The sequence below is a fragment of the Epinephelus lanceolatus genome, chromosome 22 (genome assembly GCF_041903045.1).
Source record: "Epinephelus lanceolatus isolate andai-2023 chromosome 22, ASM4190304v1, whole genome shotgun sequence".
In the NCBI taxonomy this organism is placed as follows: domain Eukaryota; kingdom Metazoa; phylum Chordata; class Actinopteri; order Perciformes; family Serranidae; genus Epinephelus; species Epinephelus lanceolatus.
Genome location: NC_135755.1, coordinates 33,664,169 through 33,685,113, shown reverse-complemented (window position 1 = coordinate 33,685,113; position 20,945 = coordinate 33,664,169). Strand labels below are relative to the sequence as shown.

Below are 20,945 nucleotides of genomic sequence, written 5' to 3'. Positions count from 1 at the left end.
TATGGATGTTGCTGTAAAGAAGCCACAAATTCCAAAAACATGGCTACTTCGAAATTCTCTGAGCTGATGGCACAGAGGACCTGTACAATCAGCACAATTTCAAAGTGAACACCTAAGATTGGTGTCAGGTCAGTACCTGACTAAATCTCTCCCCTTCTGTGCCTGAGTTATGGTGTTGAATAATGGTCAGAAATGTGTTTTTGTAGAACATTATGATGTCACAGTGAAGTTGACCTTTTGGATATAAAATGTCATCACTTCTTCATTTCATTCTCTTAGACATTAGTGTGAGCCTTTGCAATAATCACGAATTCTTGAATTAAAACCAAAAGCATGTTTTTTGAGGTCACCGTGACCTTTGACCACCAAATTCTAATCAGTTAATCCTTCAGGCTAGGTGGACGTTGGTCCCACATCTGAAGACATTCCCTAAGGGCATTGAGATACCGCGTTTGCAAGAATGAGATGGACCAAGCCACAGTGACCTTGACCTTTGACCTCTGATCCCCAAATCTAATCAGTTCATCATTGACGACCAGTGGATGTTTGTGCCATATTTGAAGGAATTCCCTCAAGGCGTTCTTGAGATATCGCACACAGGAGAATGGGATAGATGAACAACCCATAAATATAATGCAGCAAAGTTTCTCTCTCAACCATAAAGAATAAATATGAGATAAAGGGTCCTAAAAATAAGATATTGAATTGCAAAAAAGAAAAATAAATAGCAACCAAATTTCTAACAATTTTCTTGGACATTCAGAGCATGAATGAGTGGACTGTACAGTCATTTGACTAATAGGTGGAGGAAGAAGAGAGAAGCGCTGGGAAAATCTTTCTGAAATTGAAACTTAAGTATTTATGTCATGTAGCTGTGGTTTAACAGTGATGTTTATGAGACACTTGACAGTTACAGATTAAGCAGTGATTAATCTGTGACAGCAAGCTCAAGTGCATCGGTTAAACTTGAATGGGACCGCGTGTAGTATGGTTCTATGTCATTAATCCATATGAACACAACAAAAAAGTTAATAAGACACAACAGATTCAAACATGACATGTTTTCAAGACAATCATCTTTAAATGATATATAGCAAAATTCCACCACAAGGAAAATAAAATGTGAAAAATGGAATAAAAAATATGTAACACTAGCTTAAGATGATAAGATAGTATGTCAATATTTTAGAATGAAATTCCGACTTTTTAGGTTAAAACTGTGAGGTTTTTACTCTATTTATAATCATTAAGTAAATTTTTGACATTGTCAAAGTCATGAAATGCAAGGTCAGGACTATGACACACCAAGTATTTGAAAATGACATGATTCTCTGCAAATAGTGGTATACATCGAATTTTTAAACCAGCGTATCAATTATTGATTTAATGAATTGGAATGTTACCATTGTAAGTGAGAAAAGAGGTCAAATATTTAACTTTTTATCATAGAATTATTTTTACCATTTTCGTATGCTAACATCTGCTAACTTAGCATTATACATCTGAGGAGGGTGTAGGTTTTGTTTCAACAGCAGAGAGAGCACTTATGTCTTATGAATTTTTATGCACCAATTTGTGCGTTTAGTGCATCAGCCTGAGTTTTCACAGACCCCTAGGCGGTCCTCAGAGTTACTGCAAGGGGTGTCACCAAATTACTGCTTGATCATTTAAATTATTATTTTTTTTTTTTAATTTCAGTATTTTCTTTTAAATGTGTGTCTGAAAACTCACATCAACGTGAATCCAACGTATTATTAGCTGAGACTGATTTGCCTATTCATAGAAACCCATTTAATTAACAGTACAAAACATCATTGATAGGCTAACATTTACCTGTGAATCCTTGTGCAATCATGTGAGTTAGCTAATGCTAAATAACTGTGCCACACCTTTTTTTTTTAACCGTGAACCCCCAAACATAACGGTAAACTAGTTGGCTAACAGTTACTTACTATTAAAGCATATTGGCCAATTAGCTACATTATTATTCCAAGAGTACAGACATTCTTGTGAGCCACAGTGGATTATTTTGTAAACTTTTGAACAAGGAACTCCGACACATCGTCCACCTCAGAAAAATAAAGCACAGAGGGTGAGGCTAATGCACCAAGTTATGCTACAACTGCTGCTGACTTAACGGCTACAGGCTAGTGCTAACATACAAAGGAAGATTAAGGTCATGTTTAAGAAAAAGAATCTTAAATTTTGAGGTTAAAGTCATAATATTACGAGAATATCGTTGTAAATCTACTGATAATAATATTACGCACTTGAACTCCTAAAATTTAATTTTGTATTATTTCAACTTTATTCTCGTAGATTTACGACTTTATTCTTGTAGATATACGACTGAATTCTTGTAGATTTAGTACTAAATTCTTGTAGAGTTATGACTCTATTCTTGTAGATTTACGTTCTTATTCTTGTAGATTTACGACTTTATTCTCGTAATATTTTGATTTTGTTCTTGTAGATTTACAACTTTATTCTCATAGAGTTATGACTTTACTCCCGGAGATTTACGACTTTATTCTGATGGATTTACTACTTTATTCTCGTATGTTTACAACTTTATTCTTGAAATCTAAGATTTTTTCCTTTAACATGGTTTAATCCTCTTTCATACAAACAAGAGAAGACTTGAAAATATTCAGAGAATTCTCCTAAGTGCAAATCAGTTTTACAAAATACTGATAATGCTAAGGGATCGTCGACCTAAAAAACGTTGAAGACCCCTGATGTAAAGTGTAAATGTCTTAAATTTTGTCAAAAAAAAAAAAAAAAGTCCATTGCTACTTTCATGTTTTTATTGGAGGAGACAAAGGCACATGTTGTACATATTGAGGGGGACGTGTCCCCTGACCCACCTTATGCAATCTACACCCATGCATCTGAGGCTAATGGGGAGGTTAATAGTTCCATGTATTTGGTCAAAAACCAAAGCCTTGGACATTTTGAAGTTCAAATTGTGACATACTAAGTCTAGGAGATTATAAGTAAAAATGATGAAATAATAAGCCACAATTTTGACTTTGAGTAAGGCTTTGTAAATCAGACTTATGTGACAATCTTATGAGATATGAGGCTAAGTCTGTATTACGCCACAATACGTCAGAAGTTTGGCTTTTGTAAATCAAGATTATGAGCAAAGTTAAAACTTTGACTTACCAAGTCAAAATTAAGTCAGAGTTTTGATTTATCCCTGAGACTTTTGTATGTTATAGATTTAATTCACCATGAGTTAGTTTTTTTTAACCACTCCTACCTTTGTATCTTTTTCTGGTAAGCACGACAGCAGGGAAGTGAAGGTCGACACCACAGTTCAAGCTGAACGACCCGGGTTGCAATTTTTTACAGTGTGGAGTGTCTTCGCTCATGCGTGATGTGACTCGAGCACCACTCGGGACTATCTGCTCACACACATACGCCTGTAGTGTGTCAGTGTGTGCGGAGTTGTGTGTATGTGTGTGTGTGTGTGTGTGTGTGTATGCCAGCCGGATCGATACACCAGCAATTAGTCAGCTCCAATTAGTTCCCATTAACGAGCCAGACAGCCAGTCAGGAAGAGTGCGTTCATCTGCTGCTGCCTTCTCCCCGGACTACAACAGCTGGGATGTGTGAGTAGAAAGCCCGCCAGGCTCACCCACAGCACCCAGAGGTGTCTCCAAACATGGATAGGATAGGGGTGTCGTTCCTGGACCCTCTGGATGACTACGAGTTAATCCACCGGATTGGGTGCGGCACCTACGGAGATGTGTTCAAGGTGAGCGAGAACATTTCCTCGTGTTTTCACCGCAGCACACACACAGAAATATAACCTTCATCAGGACGTGTTATAGTTCAGCAACAGAGATTCTCCCACTGCACATACACACACACACACACACACACACACACACACACACTTCCTGTCATCAAGGTGAAACCGTATTTAGAGAAGTCTCTGAAAAAAGGAAAATAATACTGAAAATTGTCCAGTTAATTTGAGTTATAGTTTTGGAAATAAAGTCAGTGTAAAGGATATGAATCCAAAACATTTTTGTGTGTGAGTGTGTGAGTGTGCCATTATGTCATTACAGCAAAGCCATTTAACTCTTTAAACCCCTCAAAGAAACCCAGGATCTCCTTTAACATTTTACAAGGCATAGTTACCAGCCTGTTGCATCAGTTGTGCCACAGGTTCATGTTGTCTTTATAAAGGTGGACAATATGCATAAAATCTCCTACAACAATGTTATTTTGTATTGCAATATTGATATATATCACAATATTTCTAATCAGCAGGGCAAATCAACAGTTTATAGATTAAAAAAAGGCCCCCCAATACGATATGTAGGTCATGATACACTATTATTGCGATTTTGTTTTGCAATGTATTGTGATAACATATATTGTGATATATTGCGATTTTATACCTTTTTCGACTGCAAATTAAAGAAAACCGTGTCAACGTCTGTGTTTTTCTAATGAGATAAAGTTTCAGTGTGTCTTTATTGCAGCAACATGTATCTTGTGGACTGAAAAAGCAATTTATTTTATAATTCTAGTAGGCTACCAAACGTTTGATTTGTATTTGTAACATTAGTAATGTATATAATAAAATATCGATACTTGGCGTTTGTGTATCGATACAATATTGCCACACAAAATATCACGATACTATACTGTATTTGCTTACTGAAAGGTATTGAAATACCTGACTGGAACTGCAATGATTAGTTGAAGATCAGCGGTTCGATCCCTGGCACATCCAGTCTGCATGTTGAAGTATGGGCAACATACTGAACCCCAAATGTTAAGTGTGTGTAAATGCTTAAGCTGAGTAGCAGGTGGCACCTTGTATGGTAGCCTCGGCCACCAGTGTAGCAATGTGTGTGTGAATGGGTGAATTTGGCATGTAGTGTTAAAGCGTTTTGAGTGGTCTGAAGACTAGATAGGCGCTATAGAAGTGCAGGTCCATTCACCAGTGCCAACAATTTGATAATCGATTTATTGAATGAATAAGTTAAGTCACTTTAACAGCAAAAATGTTAAATATTCTCTGGGACTATTTTTTGGCAACCCTTCGCAACACATCCACCTGTGTTTTTGGCAATGAACCTGGGTGTTGTTAGTGACGCATGGCAGAGTTTTCCAGCAGTCTTTGTGGCACAAAGTCAGGTTGTTTTTTTTTCATACAGACACATGGAGGTGTTTCCCAGCAGTATTTGAGCCAGTGGAACCTGGATGTTTTTAGCAAACTGCACTTGCTTTTTCAGCAGCTTTTGTGGCACTGAACGTGGGTGTTTAAAGCTAAAATATGATCTTTTCCTAACGATAACCAAGTGATTTTTGTGACTAAACCTAACCTAACCACACATTCACCACAGCCTTGTTTAGAAACATTAAGTTTGGAACGCATCCACTACACAAAAATGTACAAATGAAATGTATTGGTGGTTTGCAAAACTTACAATACATATGTTTTTTTTCTGGTGATCAGGTTGTGGTCAGACAAATCAAGCAAACTGAATGTATCATTGTGGGCTCTAAGAAACTGTAAATGCCAGTTTTTCACTACTTTTTATCAATGAATACTCAGTTGATTGAGAAAATAAATTGGCAGATGAACCGATAATCAAAGTTATTGTCGCAGCCCTGTATCTGACAAGTCAAGGCACTTGATGTCAAAAGCTTAGATATCACAACATAAATGGTCTCAAAATCTCTAATGGTTGACAAATGTATATCTAATTACAATTTTTTGTGGTCATACCATGTGACCTTTGTTTTCAGTAGGAACTAGCTCATGTCGCCTCTTTTCACTTCATAATTTGAGTGTCAGGATGCAAACATCCTGTGCTGGTAACCCGCCCCGGTGCCTTGTGCATCCTGCTGAAGCAACACAAGAATTTGTATTGTTTCTTTTTTTATTTACACCAAAACCAGAAACATGGGAGATTTTATCCTCAAGACGAACGTCCCATCTGCTTGCTGTAGAATACTTCACACATTCGACCTATTATAAAGTATTTTCTGTTTCCTTCCCATGAGAACTATGTGCTTTCAGAGCACTTTCAGTGGTTTGTTCACGTTATGTTCTGGGCTGAACAGTCAATCAGTGCAGCAGCAGCTCCGGAAACTGTTCTGCCTTCATACACATGGATGACAAGTGAAGTGAAAGCCGACATAGTGTGTTTGTAGGACAGCTTCAGTGCTCCTTGTCATAGATTGTTCATGTGTGTGGAACTCTAATGGAGGGATGAACAGCAGACTGTGAAGGTCATAGCTTTAGCATAGCAGCGAGCCTTTGTATTTGTCAGATTCTTCGCTTAGGTTTTGTCAGTGTCTGTTGGTGAAGCTGTTGGGTGAAACTTTGGCTGCTGTGTTGTTGTGTTTCAGAGCTTTTCAAGAGTAACTTTAATTCTTGAATTTTTTGTTCCTTGTCTTCATTGTTTTTCTTAAACCCAAATCCCACATGACATTTCTTCACAACTTTCTACATTTACTCTTAATTGAAAAAATCTGGAGGTGTGGAGTTAGAAAGAAGTGATCTAATCACACCTCTGTAGCTTTTCTTCTTTGCTGCAGGCCTCAGGCTGTGTTAGCCACTACTAATATAATGCATCCCAATCTCAGACTCAAGTGTCAGTGGTGGAGTTGCATTATGGGCATGGAAGAAGAATTAGGGCTGTAAATCAAGTTTCATCACGATATGATATTATATCGATTCTTTAGCCAACGATTCAGTATTTGCTGATATCACAAATATGATTTTGATACAGTTCAATTCGGGGGTCTGCGATCGATATGAGACGTTATTACTAAATATCCTCATTGGGCCTCATTCACCAACCGTTCTTGCTCAAATTGAAGAGAAACTTAGGAAGATATTGGTGAACGAGGATCAGTTGTATTTGTCTTGGCTGCTTGCCGATGTCTGCCTGGCACAAGGCCACTAGCCCTCTTTGAATCTTTGATAAGGGATGTGTTTTGATGGAAATGGTGACACAGACGTGCCATAGGAATTTGAAAATAAAGACGCATCTTAAACGATTATGATAATATGTATCGATTTTTTTCACTTTGCAACAATTATATTGGATTGTTGATCACTGAATCAATATATCGACCCAGTATTATTCGTCAAAATTAAAGGATACTGCTAAATCAGTGGAGTACTCTTTAAAAGCTGCATTGGTTGATTTTTTTTGGCCACTTGGGAGCAGTGAAACGAGCTGTTAAAACAGCATGGTAAATTATAACCTTATAAAAGTGCTAACCTGTTAGCAAGCAATTGCTTATTTTCACATTCAGCAATTACAGAGCAATGTTAGGTTTTATCTGCATGTTAGCGGCAACCTGATCATTTTAAGTCCAATATTCAGTCTCTATTAGCTTTGTTTTGGTCTCCATCAACTTCTGAGAAAAATATCTGATTCTTCAGGTATTATAGACTTCATTAGCTTCACCAGCTAGTTCCTAAGTGTGTCTGTCTGCTATTAGGTGCTGAGCAGATAGTGCACAGTGGCTTTATCAGAGCTTTTTTTTACTGAAAATAACTGCTAATGGAAATAAACATGATGAGAGCGAAAAGACTCAACCGAAACAGGTGCAGGCTGTAAAACCAAAACAATGTGCAGACTGATGCTAAAAAGCTCCTTAGATTTGAGGGAAACTCATCACTCCATGTGACAGTTTACACTTTAGGGTGCTGTCACACGTGCGCAAAATTAACTTTGGCTAATAGTGACCTCCCATTCACTTCCATTCAGTGTAAGCAAGGAGCAATTAAAACAATAGCTACTGGTGGCAAAGTAAATTGGCATTTTTGCTTTGTGTGACGCTGACATCCACTGAGCATCTTTGGTTTTGGTTTGCATCTTCAACACCTCCACAGAACACCTGACACTCACCCATGCATGGCTTTCAGGACTGACTTTGCTGATCTACACACTCCATTGATTATTAAGTTAATTTTAGTTTAATAAATTTGGCTTGTTTTAAGTAAATCTTTTGTGTGGACTCCCTTCTTGTCACATACTCTGAGCCAGTTTGTGACAAATGGGGGCTCGTCCGGGATCCGTTAGTTTGTGACAAATGGGGGCTTGTCCGATCCGTTTGGTAAGGCTAAATCTTGCCTTAGTGTTACACATTAGGCTTGATTTGTTATATATGATCAATCTGGTTTGTGACTTGTAGTTTGTGAATGCTAAAATGAGTATAAACACTTTTGAGTAGTACACTTTAAAGTGTTTTGGTATTAGCATGGTGATTGAGACTTTTGGGAGTATCACACAAGGATTTTTGTTTGTTTAGTTCTTTGTGTGGTTCATTTTTGTGGATGCTGGAAGGGAGCAGCATTTGTTTCCCCCTTTCTTTGATTGCAAAACCATGTATTTCGAAAATTGAAAAACAAAAGTACTGGTGCATGTAACTGGTGAATACAGCCACATTAGTTTGAAGAGCCACGCACCCCTCCGTAGGCTGAAGTGGTTGATCTCAACAGGAGATCAACCAGTTTGTTGTTTTCACTTAGTGTGGCGGAGAATGTGGTTGAAGACTGTCTTGGGAGCATTTCCCTGGTTTCCTGAAGGTCACCAGTTTCTGGTTGCCTTTTGGGTTCCGGTGGAACCAGTGCATAAGTACCCACCACCAGTATCTGTCTGAAGACTAGGTTTGAGATTAATTAGCTGTGACCAGTTAGATAGAGCTGGGGAGCCTGAGCTCTGTGGTTATTTGATTTCACCATTGCACATGTTCCTGTGAACTTGTTTTTGTGGGTTTGTAATCTTAATTGTGGCCAGTGTTGCTGAATAAATGTCCTCTGTCTGGTATTGGTATTGATGGTAAGTTGCACTATCAACTGTTTGAGCCGGGCATGCTGCTAGGCATGTGGTAGAATTTGGTTGGTAAGAAACAGTGGCAGTGAGTAAATGTTTGACTAAATTTGTTGTTCGTATCTGCAATTTGGTAGCTTGGCCTGCTAATTTTGGTGATAAGTACTACAGCTCATGCTTTGTTTGGTTTTGCATGTGAGCTTTGTTGTAGCTTGGTTCTCTTTGTGTGCATCTTGGGACGACTTGGTTGGCTAGTGAGCCTTTTGTTTAGAGGAACCTTTGGGTATGCTACTTTGGTTTAGTACTTGTGTAATCCCAGTTCAGTGTGCTTTGAGAAGCTGTAATTCTGAATAGGCAGAGCGTCCTGACCTGTGCTTTGTCTGGTTGCAGGCCACCTTGTAAGAATGTGATGAGCTTTGGTGCTCATTCTGAGAGCAACATTTTGATGTGTACTTTGGGTTGTGGGTTTAACAATCTCCTGCTGACTCTACCTCACTGCTTTGTACCCACGTTACTGAATTCCTGCAAGATACAAATCTGCATTCTGAGGTGGGTATTGTTCAAATCGAGTCCTACAAATTTTCTGCAAGTCTTTATAACTAGCCATTAGTAATGTTGTGACCCTCTTCCCATGCACTAGCTTCTGATACCAGTAGATTTTGCATTCTTAAATTGCTCCTCTGGATCTGAGGTTGCTGGGTGAGGGATTGGATCTGGTAAGATTGGTGGGTGGAGATTTAGATCACTGTTAACACGGAAGTAAGTTTGTATGATGGCTCGTCCAATGTAAAGGGGGACACTCGGTAGACTCCAAGTCAAAAGTGGAAATGTTATTTCTCATGTTGAATTGTTTCAAGCTTTGTATGTTTTGTGTTCCAGATGTCAAGGTGGAACCTTGGTCTTGAGGGGGGGGTGTGACGCCCCTCCCAGTGTCTTTGAGAATGTTTCAGCCAGTCTCATCAGGCAGCTGGCTGACATGGGAGGGTCGTTACCATGATTAGGCTCACCTGGGCTTCCAAGCTATAAAAGCTGCCTAATCTGTTCACTTGGTCTCTCCCTTCCTTTCAGCTGACATCCACTGAGCATCTTTGGTTTTGGTTTGCACCTTCAACACCTCCACAGAACACCTGACACTCACCCATGCATGGCTTTCATGACTGACTTTGCTGATCTACACACTCCATTGATTATTCAATTTTAGTTTAATAAATTTGGCTTGTTTTAAGTAAATCTTTTGTGTGGACTCCCTTCTTGTCACATACTCTGAGCCAGTTTGTGACATTTGCATCAAGTTCAACTCGGGATGCACACTAGTATCAGCATGTCATCTGTTCCAGCTGATATTGGACTATAGAAACTATAGGAATCGGCCAACATGCTTGTTCTTATTTTGCACTATGAATGAATATTACATACATTGAATAGCATTCTGTTTCTTGTCTCCATCTGCTGGTGGGCCATCATGATAAGAGTATGCATATATAATATGATGTTGATTCCACTATAGAAGAGACCCGATGATCACTAAAATTGGGTGGGGAAAAAGTGGATATATCAATATCAATATTGGTTATTGTCCAAATAACTTGTTATATATCGGCATATCAGATATCGGCAAAACATTGAATATTGTGCGTACCTAAGTTCAACTGTCGGGAACTTTGACCGGCAGTTGCAGCCTCAACCAATAGCAAAGAAGTATGCGTGGCTGATTCGCTTGAATGTCATTGGCTGTATTTTTCCGAGATGGAGAAGACAGTGATTATTGCCGTGTCTAAACAGCTGATACTATATGAAATTGGCCATGAAAAATGCAAACTGCCCTATATGAGAGATGCTGTCTGGCTGTCAGTGAGTCAGAAGACAGGCATGGAACGTAAGAACACAGAAAATGTACAGAAATCATATTTCATGGCTTTTTTTTGTTTTAGCAAACTATCTGATAATCATATGTTGGTAAGTTTCCGTGTGTGTCACAACTAGCACCCCCACATTGAGCACGAATGGTCACTGTGCACATACTCATTCATCCATCGTTCTTAGAAATATATTGACTGATGCAGCTTTAAATTTTCTATTTAGCAGCAGGACATACAAAGAACTCCACCTAAGAACTCAAAATCTCCAGTAGAACAAGCACTGTTTGATTGACAGGTCAACTTCTTAGATGTTGACGAACTGCAGACTAAAACTTGGCGGTACATTCTGATATGAGCAGTGTATGAGCAGTATTCAGCTGACACTGACAGTGGTATTCTGAGCCATCTTGGCATGACTGTAACAGTTGGACATATTGCAGCCAGTGTGTCTGCTTTGAATGGGAACGGCGCTACACACAGTGACAGACAATAGCACATTCTCACTCCCACTGCTGCTGTTGGTGGGTTTGGTGGAACTGTAACTGCAGTCGTCAAGGGTGAAACCTCAGGACATGTGACTGTGTGGGCTTTCAATGGACTCTCATTACACTACCATTATTCAGAGGAAACTTAACTCAGAACTCATGTGTGTGTGACGCTTTTAGTTATCTTGATTCATGTCCTCCTGTGGCTTTGACCAGCCATAGCCAGTCCAAATGGAAAGTGTTTCTGTCCTCAAGTGGTGATGGCGAAGCAGTTCAAATACACACAGCACTGTAAGCTGCCATTTTAGCATGAGGAGTAATTGGATATACCGAGCATTTAACCATAGATTGACTGAACTTCATTCAGCAGTAAGATTATGAGGTCATGGTGGTATTCAGGGTTTTTTCCCAGGAAGAAAGCAAGTATCTCTGCCCTCTGTGTGATCTGTCTCCTCACGGATTTCCATTGAATGTTGATGGAAATGAGAAAAAAAGCCTTTGTTATTCGCATCTGATGAATTGACACCCAAACCCAAAAAGAGCAGCTTGCGATACCTCTGGTTGAGGTTAATTACAAAGTCCAGATTATAAAGCACTGTCAAGATAGCTTGTTAGGCTGTGCACTGTGTAATCATACTCCTGCAGAGACACATTTCACAAAGCAGTAGTGTTGCAGATTTTGTGCGGAGGAAGTGAACTTTTCTCAGAGAAGTGCTGGTTCCATAGAGGTTGAAAAACTCTATACCTTATCTAAACATCACAAACTCATGTGTAAGCTATTGTGCACAATGAGGTGTACAGCTATAAAATAATACTGGATAATGTGGAGGTGCAGTGATTGCACCCTGCAGCGACTTTGATGTCACAGTGAGGTCGTCAGGTTTAGTGCCATCTTATCTGTACAGAGACACTGTAGCCAGAGACATGAGTACTTGGTGGCTGGATACTGGTCGAGGAATAAGTCCAGTGTTGTCACTGTATTTTAATGTTGGTGCAGTTATATTTGCATCTACTCTCTAGGGCTGGGATTCTTAAAGGCATCTCAAGATGTGATGCCAATTCAGAGGGCTACGATGCAAGTATAAAACAAATATCGCTGCATCTTGAGACATAAAAATGTTTGATTTTTTTTTTTTTTTTTTCACTGTGTGAGTGCTTGCTACTTGTAAAATATTAGTGCAGTGTCTATTCAAAACATGTATGTTCGGAATGGGCTGATTGCTTTGCCTGTGGTGTTGCTGCTTGCAGCCTTCTCAAGAACTGCTAATATACAAGCAAAAGTTTTGGGTACCTCTACTACCAATACCAACATTCCCAGTTAGTGAAAGGGTGAAAAGTAAAGCATGACAGCATTTGCCAGGGGCCCCCTAATCATTAAATCTGCCCTGAAAAACCCCCCACTCAAATCGTGGCTATGTGGTGGTCAGAAACACCGGTCAAACAGGTGGAGGTATTCATTTCAAAATAGGTGCATTAGTGGCTTGCTTTGACATAACCACAGCGGTTATAAAGCAGAGCATGGATTTAATTAGCAGAGGTACTTTAACTTTATTAGTGTTACAAGTTAGTATGGCACACTTAAACACTTTGAGTTGCAATGGCAGAGTGACACTGTCCCTGTAGGCTCATTGATCATGCTTGTTGACTGTAGGGAAGTGAAGAAGAGTTCAGTTAGTATATTCAGCATTCAGAAGTTCATAAGTCCACAGAGTCCTGTCTGTGGACGTGTCATCTGTCCATATTCCACCATGTTCAACACTGCACACTCTTAGGTCCCCAGCAGTACATCCACCAAGTGTGAAGTGGATCAGATGAACAGTTGTGAGATACGCAAAGGATACACATACATAGATTCCTTGGTCTACAGTTAGACAGCCTATTTTTAATGATGTGTGGCTCCATGGCGAGCTGCTATTCATCTGTTTGTTTGGGTGTAGTGGCAGTGCGTTATTTCATGCTGCATTTCTATTGATTGGTTAGCAGAAGTAGGTGGTAACAACAGTGACACAGTGAGATGGTCATCCCAAATTTCTGACACTGTCAGAATTTTATCCCAGGCTCTCTTTGATCGCAAGACTGTGACAACGGCCATCCTTGAACCTCTCTCACTGTGCAACGAAGGGCAATGGTTTTAGAGCCAAGACTAAAGATATCGCCACGATTCTTTCACATTGGTCATCTTTCGTCAGGGACAGCTCAAAATCGCACAGTATGTACAAGGCTTAACTTTGTAGGAGCCTAAATGCTTCTGTATGCAAGCTTTAAAACCAGGGGGTGCCAGTCGGATTGTATCTGTCTGCAGCTGCTTACTCTTAGCCATCCTCACCAAAACTCTAGTAGTAGCCTATTTTAGGACACAACCACAATACGCATGTTTACGTCTTTTAGACCTCCCCATCCAGTGAGTTCAGCCGTAAGGAACGTACAGCCCAGACTTACAAAATTGCTTCAAGGAATCAACATCAATCAAGACCTATTATTGATGCATAATCTTTCTAGAGAATATCTCAATGCATTTAAGAATTGATGTTTTTTCCCATCCCTACTCTCGTCCTAGGTAATACCCAGGACTGTGCATAAATGTAAATAAGCATCTGAATAAATACACATTGAAAGTACTTATTGCCATGACACTGATAACAAGTCTGTCTTTTCAACAAAGTGTATCATTCTTGTTGTAATATGCCACATTGCTCAGCCCAGGTGATGGTTGATCGATCAACTCAAATACAAACATTGTCAGCACAGTCAGAAATGTTTCAATGCGAGTGTTTGGCCACATGTGGCAAGTGTCTGCAGTCCGGCATGGCTATAATAGCTGGCTGTTTGAATTGCCACTCATTTTGCTTGTAGTCACCACTGGTAATGTGGTGTAGCATGAAGCATCAGTATCATAATCTCCTGTAGTTTAGCATACTGTGCTGTAAGCAGAGATTTAGAACAGTGGTTTAACTGTTGACCAGATCTATGTTTGAAGTTTCCTAATAAATTATTAGGTTGATTAGATAGGGTTGATGGGGCTGCATGTGTGATTTATAGGAAATTATGTTTAATGTTGCACTTTTATTGTAAAGAAGGGGCTTTTTACACAATTCAGCGTCTTATATTGTAATTGTGTTTTGGCAACATATAAGAAATGTCATGCCAATGAAGCTTATTGAATTAAATTGAATTAAAAAACTGACTGAAAATGTGACAAGGTGAACACACTGTAATATTGTAGTATGTTTGACAACCACAAATGCTGTGTCAGCCACTAACAGTAACATGCTGACAAACAACATAAACAGAAAAAATGCTAACTACACCAGATTAAGAATTTCTCAATGGGGGAGAAAAGGTAGATCTGCTTCCTGTCCCTATTCAGAATTTTTTTTAACCTTTTATATGGGTAAACAATATTAAACAAAATATTAATCATAGCAAAGCATAGCATAGTATTTTTATCCAATATAGTGTGTTAGCATGGTAACTTATTGTGAGCATCTTAATATGCAGACACATTTAGCTCAAAGCACTGCTGTGCCTATGTAACATCACAAATCTCCTAGCATGACTGTAGTTTTGTTTAATAATTGATTGAATGACTGTAATATGAAAGCCTTCACTCCTTTTGACACAGGCCTTCTCCAAAAATGATCCCTGTTAATATCTCCCTAACATTAGCTAACATTAGCCACCATTGGCTGTGTTTATTTCTCATTTCAAAAGCTGCATATTCTTATTTTAATGAGCAAAATAACAAGCACAAGACTACATTTCACTCGTTATCTTGCCTTGCTATCTTCAGTCTAACATCATGTCTGTGGCCATTTGTGCCTCATGCTGTACAACTGCGTTTAAATGGGGTGGTGTCATTATGAAGAAGTTACATGACTGTAGATTGTGTCATAGTGCAGCCGTTTGGGTGCCTCATCAAAGTGCAGTGAAGCTTCCGCTCCATATTTGTATGTAACCCTAAACTGCTGTTATTTCGGGCTTAACTATCTAAAAACCATCTCAGAGACGTTACTATCAGTGTAGTCACAGGAAGGCCTGTGGTAGAACAGGAAAGAAAACAGGAAGTGACTGCAGTCAAGCCACAGGTTGTGTTGAGGCGACCTGCTTGTCCCATTGGTGACTGCCTCGTTTGTTGTGGAAGCCCAGATTGAAAAGCAGTCCATCTGACGTCAGTGCAGTCGCTGAATGGGGATGACTGATGTTCCCAGGAAGAATTGAGGAAGTTGAAAACACAGTATAGCTGCTTTGAAACAACATCCACCATCACCTCTGATGTACTATTGTGAAAAAACTTGGTTCACAGACCTGACTGGGTGAACTGGTAAGGGTTGCTGCTGGGATACGTTCAGTATGTACTGAATGTATCTTGGCTCTACCTAAGCAATATGTCAGATACTGTCCAACTGTACTTTATATTTACACCTCAGGTCATGGAAGTGGAGTGAATGTCAACTGACTGCAAAGCTTAAATGCTTAATTGTCTTCATGATAATACATTGTGGAGTTAATATTTAATCTGGGCTCATTGTTGTATTGTTGTCTCTCACTCAGTATGTTTACATGCACAGTTAAATAAGTAGAGATATTATATTGTAATTGGACTAGACTATTTAGTTGGACTACTGTCCTTGTCCCAGTATACAAGCATGGGAGGGGAATTGATTTACTGACCCAAGTATATCCAACTCTGCTACGACAGGTGGCGATATGCTCCCTTTGAGCTTGTCAGTATTGGACCTTTTTCTGGTTGACCTCTTACGTCTCAGACCAAACAACTGATAAACAGGTTAGCTATGGTAAGTTAGCAGCAAACTGGTACCATGGTGGACAACTTTATAGCTCTGTACATCCAAAAATGCACTCCTGCATTTCTGGGTCAAAGCCTGGGGCAGAAACTGTGAAGCATGCACAGAGCGCCTAGGCCAGTTTGGGTTCGATTGATTGTATACATGAAGGAGTAATTGGACTCCCAATCACATTGTCTGGGTGTGTTAGTCCGACCTTGAGAAATTCGATTTAGTATGATTTCAGTCAGACAAACGTATTCACATGTATTTTTTTTAAAAAAATGTCCAGTTTTAGTCGGACTAACACAATGAATTGATTTCTCTAATGTCATGTAAACATACTGAGTGTGCAACTATAGCTAGCTTTTTGAGTTGTTGATAGTAAATAAAAAGTTCAATGTAAATAAAAAGCTCTGTGATTTATGTCAGAATGAATTAAGTCCCTTTGTGTTGGATTTGTACATTTTTGTCTTTGTGTCTCTTAGTGATAGTATCAAAGAAGATAGTTCACCCTTACAATAAGCTGGTTTATAAGACACAGTCAAAGAATAAGTCTGTAGTAAGGAATACCGCTATCAGTTTCACTCTTGAACTCACCTGGGGCCTGTCTGGGACTGCCAGTAGGAAAGAGCTCCCTCTCCAATACTATTTGTATTGATTCCTGTGCTGTGGAATCAATACAAGGTTAAAGCCAAGGTGAAACAGCAGGCTGAACTAATTATAAGTCTTCATCATCAAGATAGCACACTGAGCAGTTGGATATATGCCCAGGTTTTCTTATTTTGATGGGGCAAGCAGGTGGCAGAGCTCCAACAATGACTTAGTGTCTTCGAACTGTGTTTTATGGAAATTGATGTACGTGACAGATCAAACAACAATGGACTTCAATCTTTCTTACTTATTGAGATTTACCAGCCCATTCTCAATAAATGTGCTCATCACAGTCTAGCTGAAAGTCTTGTTGCATGATTACTGCATATTGGTTTTCTGAGGGCGTTATGTGGCATGTCTGAGGGTATTGTGTTAATTAATGTAGAGCCATTTTGCAATGTTGTGCAAAAACACAGTATGCTTCGTCTGGGACATAGAGCAGCATGATACCAGCTGTGTGAAGGCACAACATCCAGTGTTTCAAAACCACAATAGTGCACTCTGCTACAGAAGAGATATACTCCTATCTGTCATGAACCAAGGAGCTGACATATTACCTCGACTGACTTTAGAAAGAGGTGAATTTAGAGAAATGTTTTGACTTTGATATACTTTGGACGTTAATGAAGTGATTTAGAAAGCAAATTTTGGTCTAGAAGGCGCTTCTGTGTATGTGTGTGTGTGTGTGTGTGTGTGTGTGTGTGTGTGTGTCTTTGTGTGCACAGTCTATTCCTCATGATGCTGCAGTGCACCACTGCAATTGGGTCCCATTTTCACCCAATAATAACATGTGATCTGTATCTGGATGTTATCTAGATAATGACATCCCATCCACAGGCTTTTGCATTTACACCTGGTATTAATAAGGAGATTTTAAAATTAGCTAGGCGGGCTGGTAGACAAACATAGCACAGCACATCCGAGGTCAAGGAAAAAAATGCCATGGACAGCCTTCACTCATTTATGAGTGACTTTTTGCAAGGGAAGACATGCGGGTTACCTCTACTACTTGTCGCTTTTGCCTAACTAGCATGAATTATCAGGAATAGGCAGTGTAAGGTGACCTTTCAAAGTTTTTTCATTAAGAACGAGGTCATGCTGTACAGATGTGAGCCATACCATCTCCATCTGGTCAGTGTGATCACATTCCGATCACAAGGCACTCTGCGTGCAACACCCTCTACACCTTGGATTAACCATTTCTCCTTATCCAGATAAGAGATGATTAGGGACGTCAGTTTCTATTATTTTGCTTTCGATAGCTTGACACCCATTAACCCGTGTCTAACTGGTTAGTTTTTACATAAAAAATGCAGAATGACGTGAAATACAAGAGGCCTTTGCTTTTAGCCTGACCCTCTATTGACTCAGTGACCTTTAGCACTGCATTTCGAAGCAACATCCATTCAGAGGGGGTCATTTTTTTATGTTTTGTGATGTGAATGTTTGGCCTTTCATTTTATTTTCTGTTGGCTCTGATGACAGACGGGCCTCTGGCTGCGTTAACATGCAGAAACATAGCACCCACTGCCCCACCCTCCGGTCTCCATTGGTCTCTCGGCTAGCCTTGGCCGCTCTGCACTGCGCACTACCCAGGTCAAGTGGGAGCTAGCTTGTGTGTCTCACGATTACTGTTGGTAATTTTGGGCTGCAAAACCCTTTTAGCATTGTTAAGTTTGTTAGCACCACTAGTTGTGCTGACACTGCTAACGGTGCTAACAGAGTTAAGAATGCTAAAGGGGTTTTGCAGCCCAAAATTGAGCTGCTTACTTATTGTGGCAACCTGGGGGGAGATTGTATGATGGGCACAATGTTTCCACAGCAACACTGTTGGGTCGGGAGGGCATTACTAGCGGTAATACCTGAATGAGTGGCGCCGCTACCTAGCTCACACCCGACCCTGGTAGTGACCAGACAGACCAACTGGTCAAATATATACTTAGCCTGTCAACTGTTGACATTTCTAAAACAGATACAAGTCATATGTTAATGTATGGTGTAAATTGGGTTTTTAAGTCTTACTTTGTCTCTGCTCAACAGTATCAGGAAATGTGATGTTCCTGGGGGTTAGTCTGAGAATGGCCTTGATTACCAAGAAGAGCACAAAAACAGATGTTCGATCTGTTTCCCATCTTCCCTTTGCAATGTTGTAGAAATGTAGAAATGACTTATTGATGTCATGGACTGGGTTGGATTGAAGTGTCTTTCTCTACCAGGTTACAGAGTTTCGTGATAACGGCCTGTGGTCATGTTAACCTTGATCTATGATTCAGGCAATATATCAGCATGTTACAAGCTCTCTCCCAAGGTGTGCTTCTAAGTTGTTTCTGATGTACAAGGGCATCCATCCAGTAGAAGAACCTAGACACAATAGTTGAATATTGTATGTATAGGTCCTTCTGTGTATGGTTTTGTGTGTGCATATATGTACATCTACAACATCCTCCTCTGCTGACAGATAAAGTATGTTTCTGCATTAACAGCAGGGTATTACATTTATTTATTACACTGACTATATTTTCATCCCTTTCAGGCTCGTAACATCAGGACATCTGAACTGGCAGCTATCAAGATTGTCAAGCTAGACCCTGGTATGTTACACATGACACAACATGCCCACAACTACTTATTTGCAAAACAGCAGTTAAAGGTTGATCTTTTTTTTCTAAAATTATTTTTTTCTCTATTGTTTGAATTTAATGACAGGAAGGACAGGAAGAGTTTAGCAATGTCCTCTTGTTTCCAGTCTGTGCAAAGCTAGGCCTATGTGTGAGTGCTAAGTACTACTTGCTAATAAAGTTAAAAAAAAAAAAAAGAAAGATGAGTTGATGACATGTCTTTGCTTAGAGATTAATTTTCTGTTTACTTTGTGCAGCTATTCGTTAGACATTTATGACACAATCTGACATACCTCCAAATTCATAGTGTTCAGTTTCACACAGATTGTGACCAAGATTACGATCATTATTAAATTTTGTCATCATTTTCCAGACCTATTTTTCATTGCTGGCCATACAGTGAGCCAGTAAAAGTGTTGACATTACACAGTGTATTTTTCTGTTTCTTTAATTTCATTTTTCATCTTACTCCAGGCAGGATAACAAGCATACATTTTTTTCCAAATTGTCTGATTGTGATTTTTAAGTGTAAGGTTTTTTTTTTAATTAAAGGAGCTCTAGACAATATTCAGAGCAATAAATAGATGCAAACTACAGTCTGCTATGTAAAAATGTAGTGGAGTAGAGAATGATGTGTGTTGTAATCTGAGCTTCTCTGTGGTTTGTTGTTGTAGCCGTGCTGGCCACACGTGCATGTTAGTGCATGTGAGTCACATACCCCTTTTCCACCAAAGCAGTTCCAGTGCTGGTGTGTGTGTATCCCACTGTCCAACCAATTGCTGCAGCTCTGCGCTGCCCTGCGCTGCCTTGCACTCATACAGCGGTTAACATCAGTAACGGGAGAGAGTCCTTGCAAAAGCATAGAACCAATCCTCTGGATCTTCCCGTAGCTTAACACCGTTAGCTCTGTCAGCACTGTTGCAGTTGTAAGTGCTTTTAGCACCGTTAGCTGATAGCCACCGCCTTAGCCACCTCCATGTGATTAGCCGTGTAAAGAATAACTCTGAATTCATTCAATTCATTGCTCTGAATATTGCGTAGAGCTGCTTTAAAGAAAAGGTATATATTATTTCAAGTCTATGCAAAAACATGGCTGACATGATCATAAGAGGGCTGCACAATATGAGGAAAATATGCAGTAAAACAGTATTACTTGCAATAAATAAACAGATATTAAAGTATACTCAGTTACTCATACCTCTCTCCAGTATACACCTAGCTTCGGACGTTGCCAAAGTATATGGGTGTGATTGGCAGTGTATGTTCCACAGTTTCTCCAACATGAGCTGGCATGTGTTGGGCCCATTTTAGATATTATTTCTGGTGATTCATAGATGAAAATATTTTGTACACTTCACTAATTTTTTCTTGTCTCCATTTCCCATTCGTATTTTTCTTATAAAGTTTTCTATTGATGTTTTATGAATTTACCCTGCTGATTAGGTATTGTCAGAAAAGTTCTTAGCTGCAAGTATCTAAAGAAAGCTGTCCAGGGGAGATTGAAATCATTTTTTTAACTGCTTGAATTTCTTAAGATTATGGTTGTTAAACATTTTGGGTACAAATTCCTGCTTTATGCATTCAGTAACTCAACAGGTACTCATTTATTTTGACCTACATAATCTGCTGAAGCTTCATACTAGCTTTCACTGAACTCGGGAAGGCATTTTTGATTTAAAAAAGGACAATGGATTTGTTCTACATCACTTACATTAGAATACTGAAC

At 39.4% G+C, this 20,945-nt stretch overlaps 1 protein-coding gene across 4 annotated transcripts in view; it reads left to right on the top strand.

The window, feature by feature from the left end:
* The first annotated feature begins 3,328 nt into the window (after nucleotides 1-3,328).
* Nucleotides 3,329-20,945, top strand: part of map4k2 (mitogen-activated protein kinase kinase kinase kinase 2) — a 52,787-nt gene continuing 35,170 nt past the window's right edge. For 3 of the 4 annotated variants that reach the window (XM_033610074.2, XM_033610075.2, XM_033610073.2), the window contains exons 1-2: nucleotides 3,330-3,763; nucleotides 19,135-19,192. In XM_033610074.2, coding sequence (XP_033465965.1) covers nucleotides 3,671-3,763; nucleotides 19,135-19,192 — 151 coding nt within the window. In that variant the 5' untranslated portion in view covers nucleotides 3,330-3,670. Of the gene's footprint in view, nucleotides 3,764-19,134; nucleotides 19,193-20,945 lie in introns of all 4 variants that reach the window. The other variant, XM_033610076.2, reaches the window with a different exon arrangement.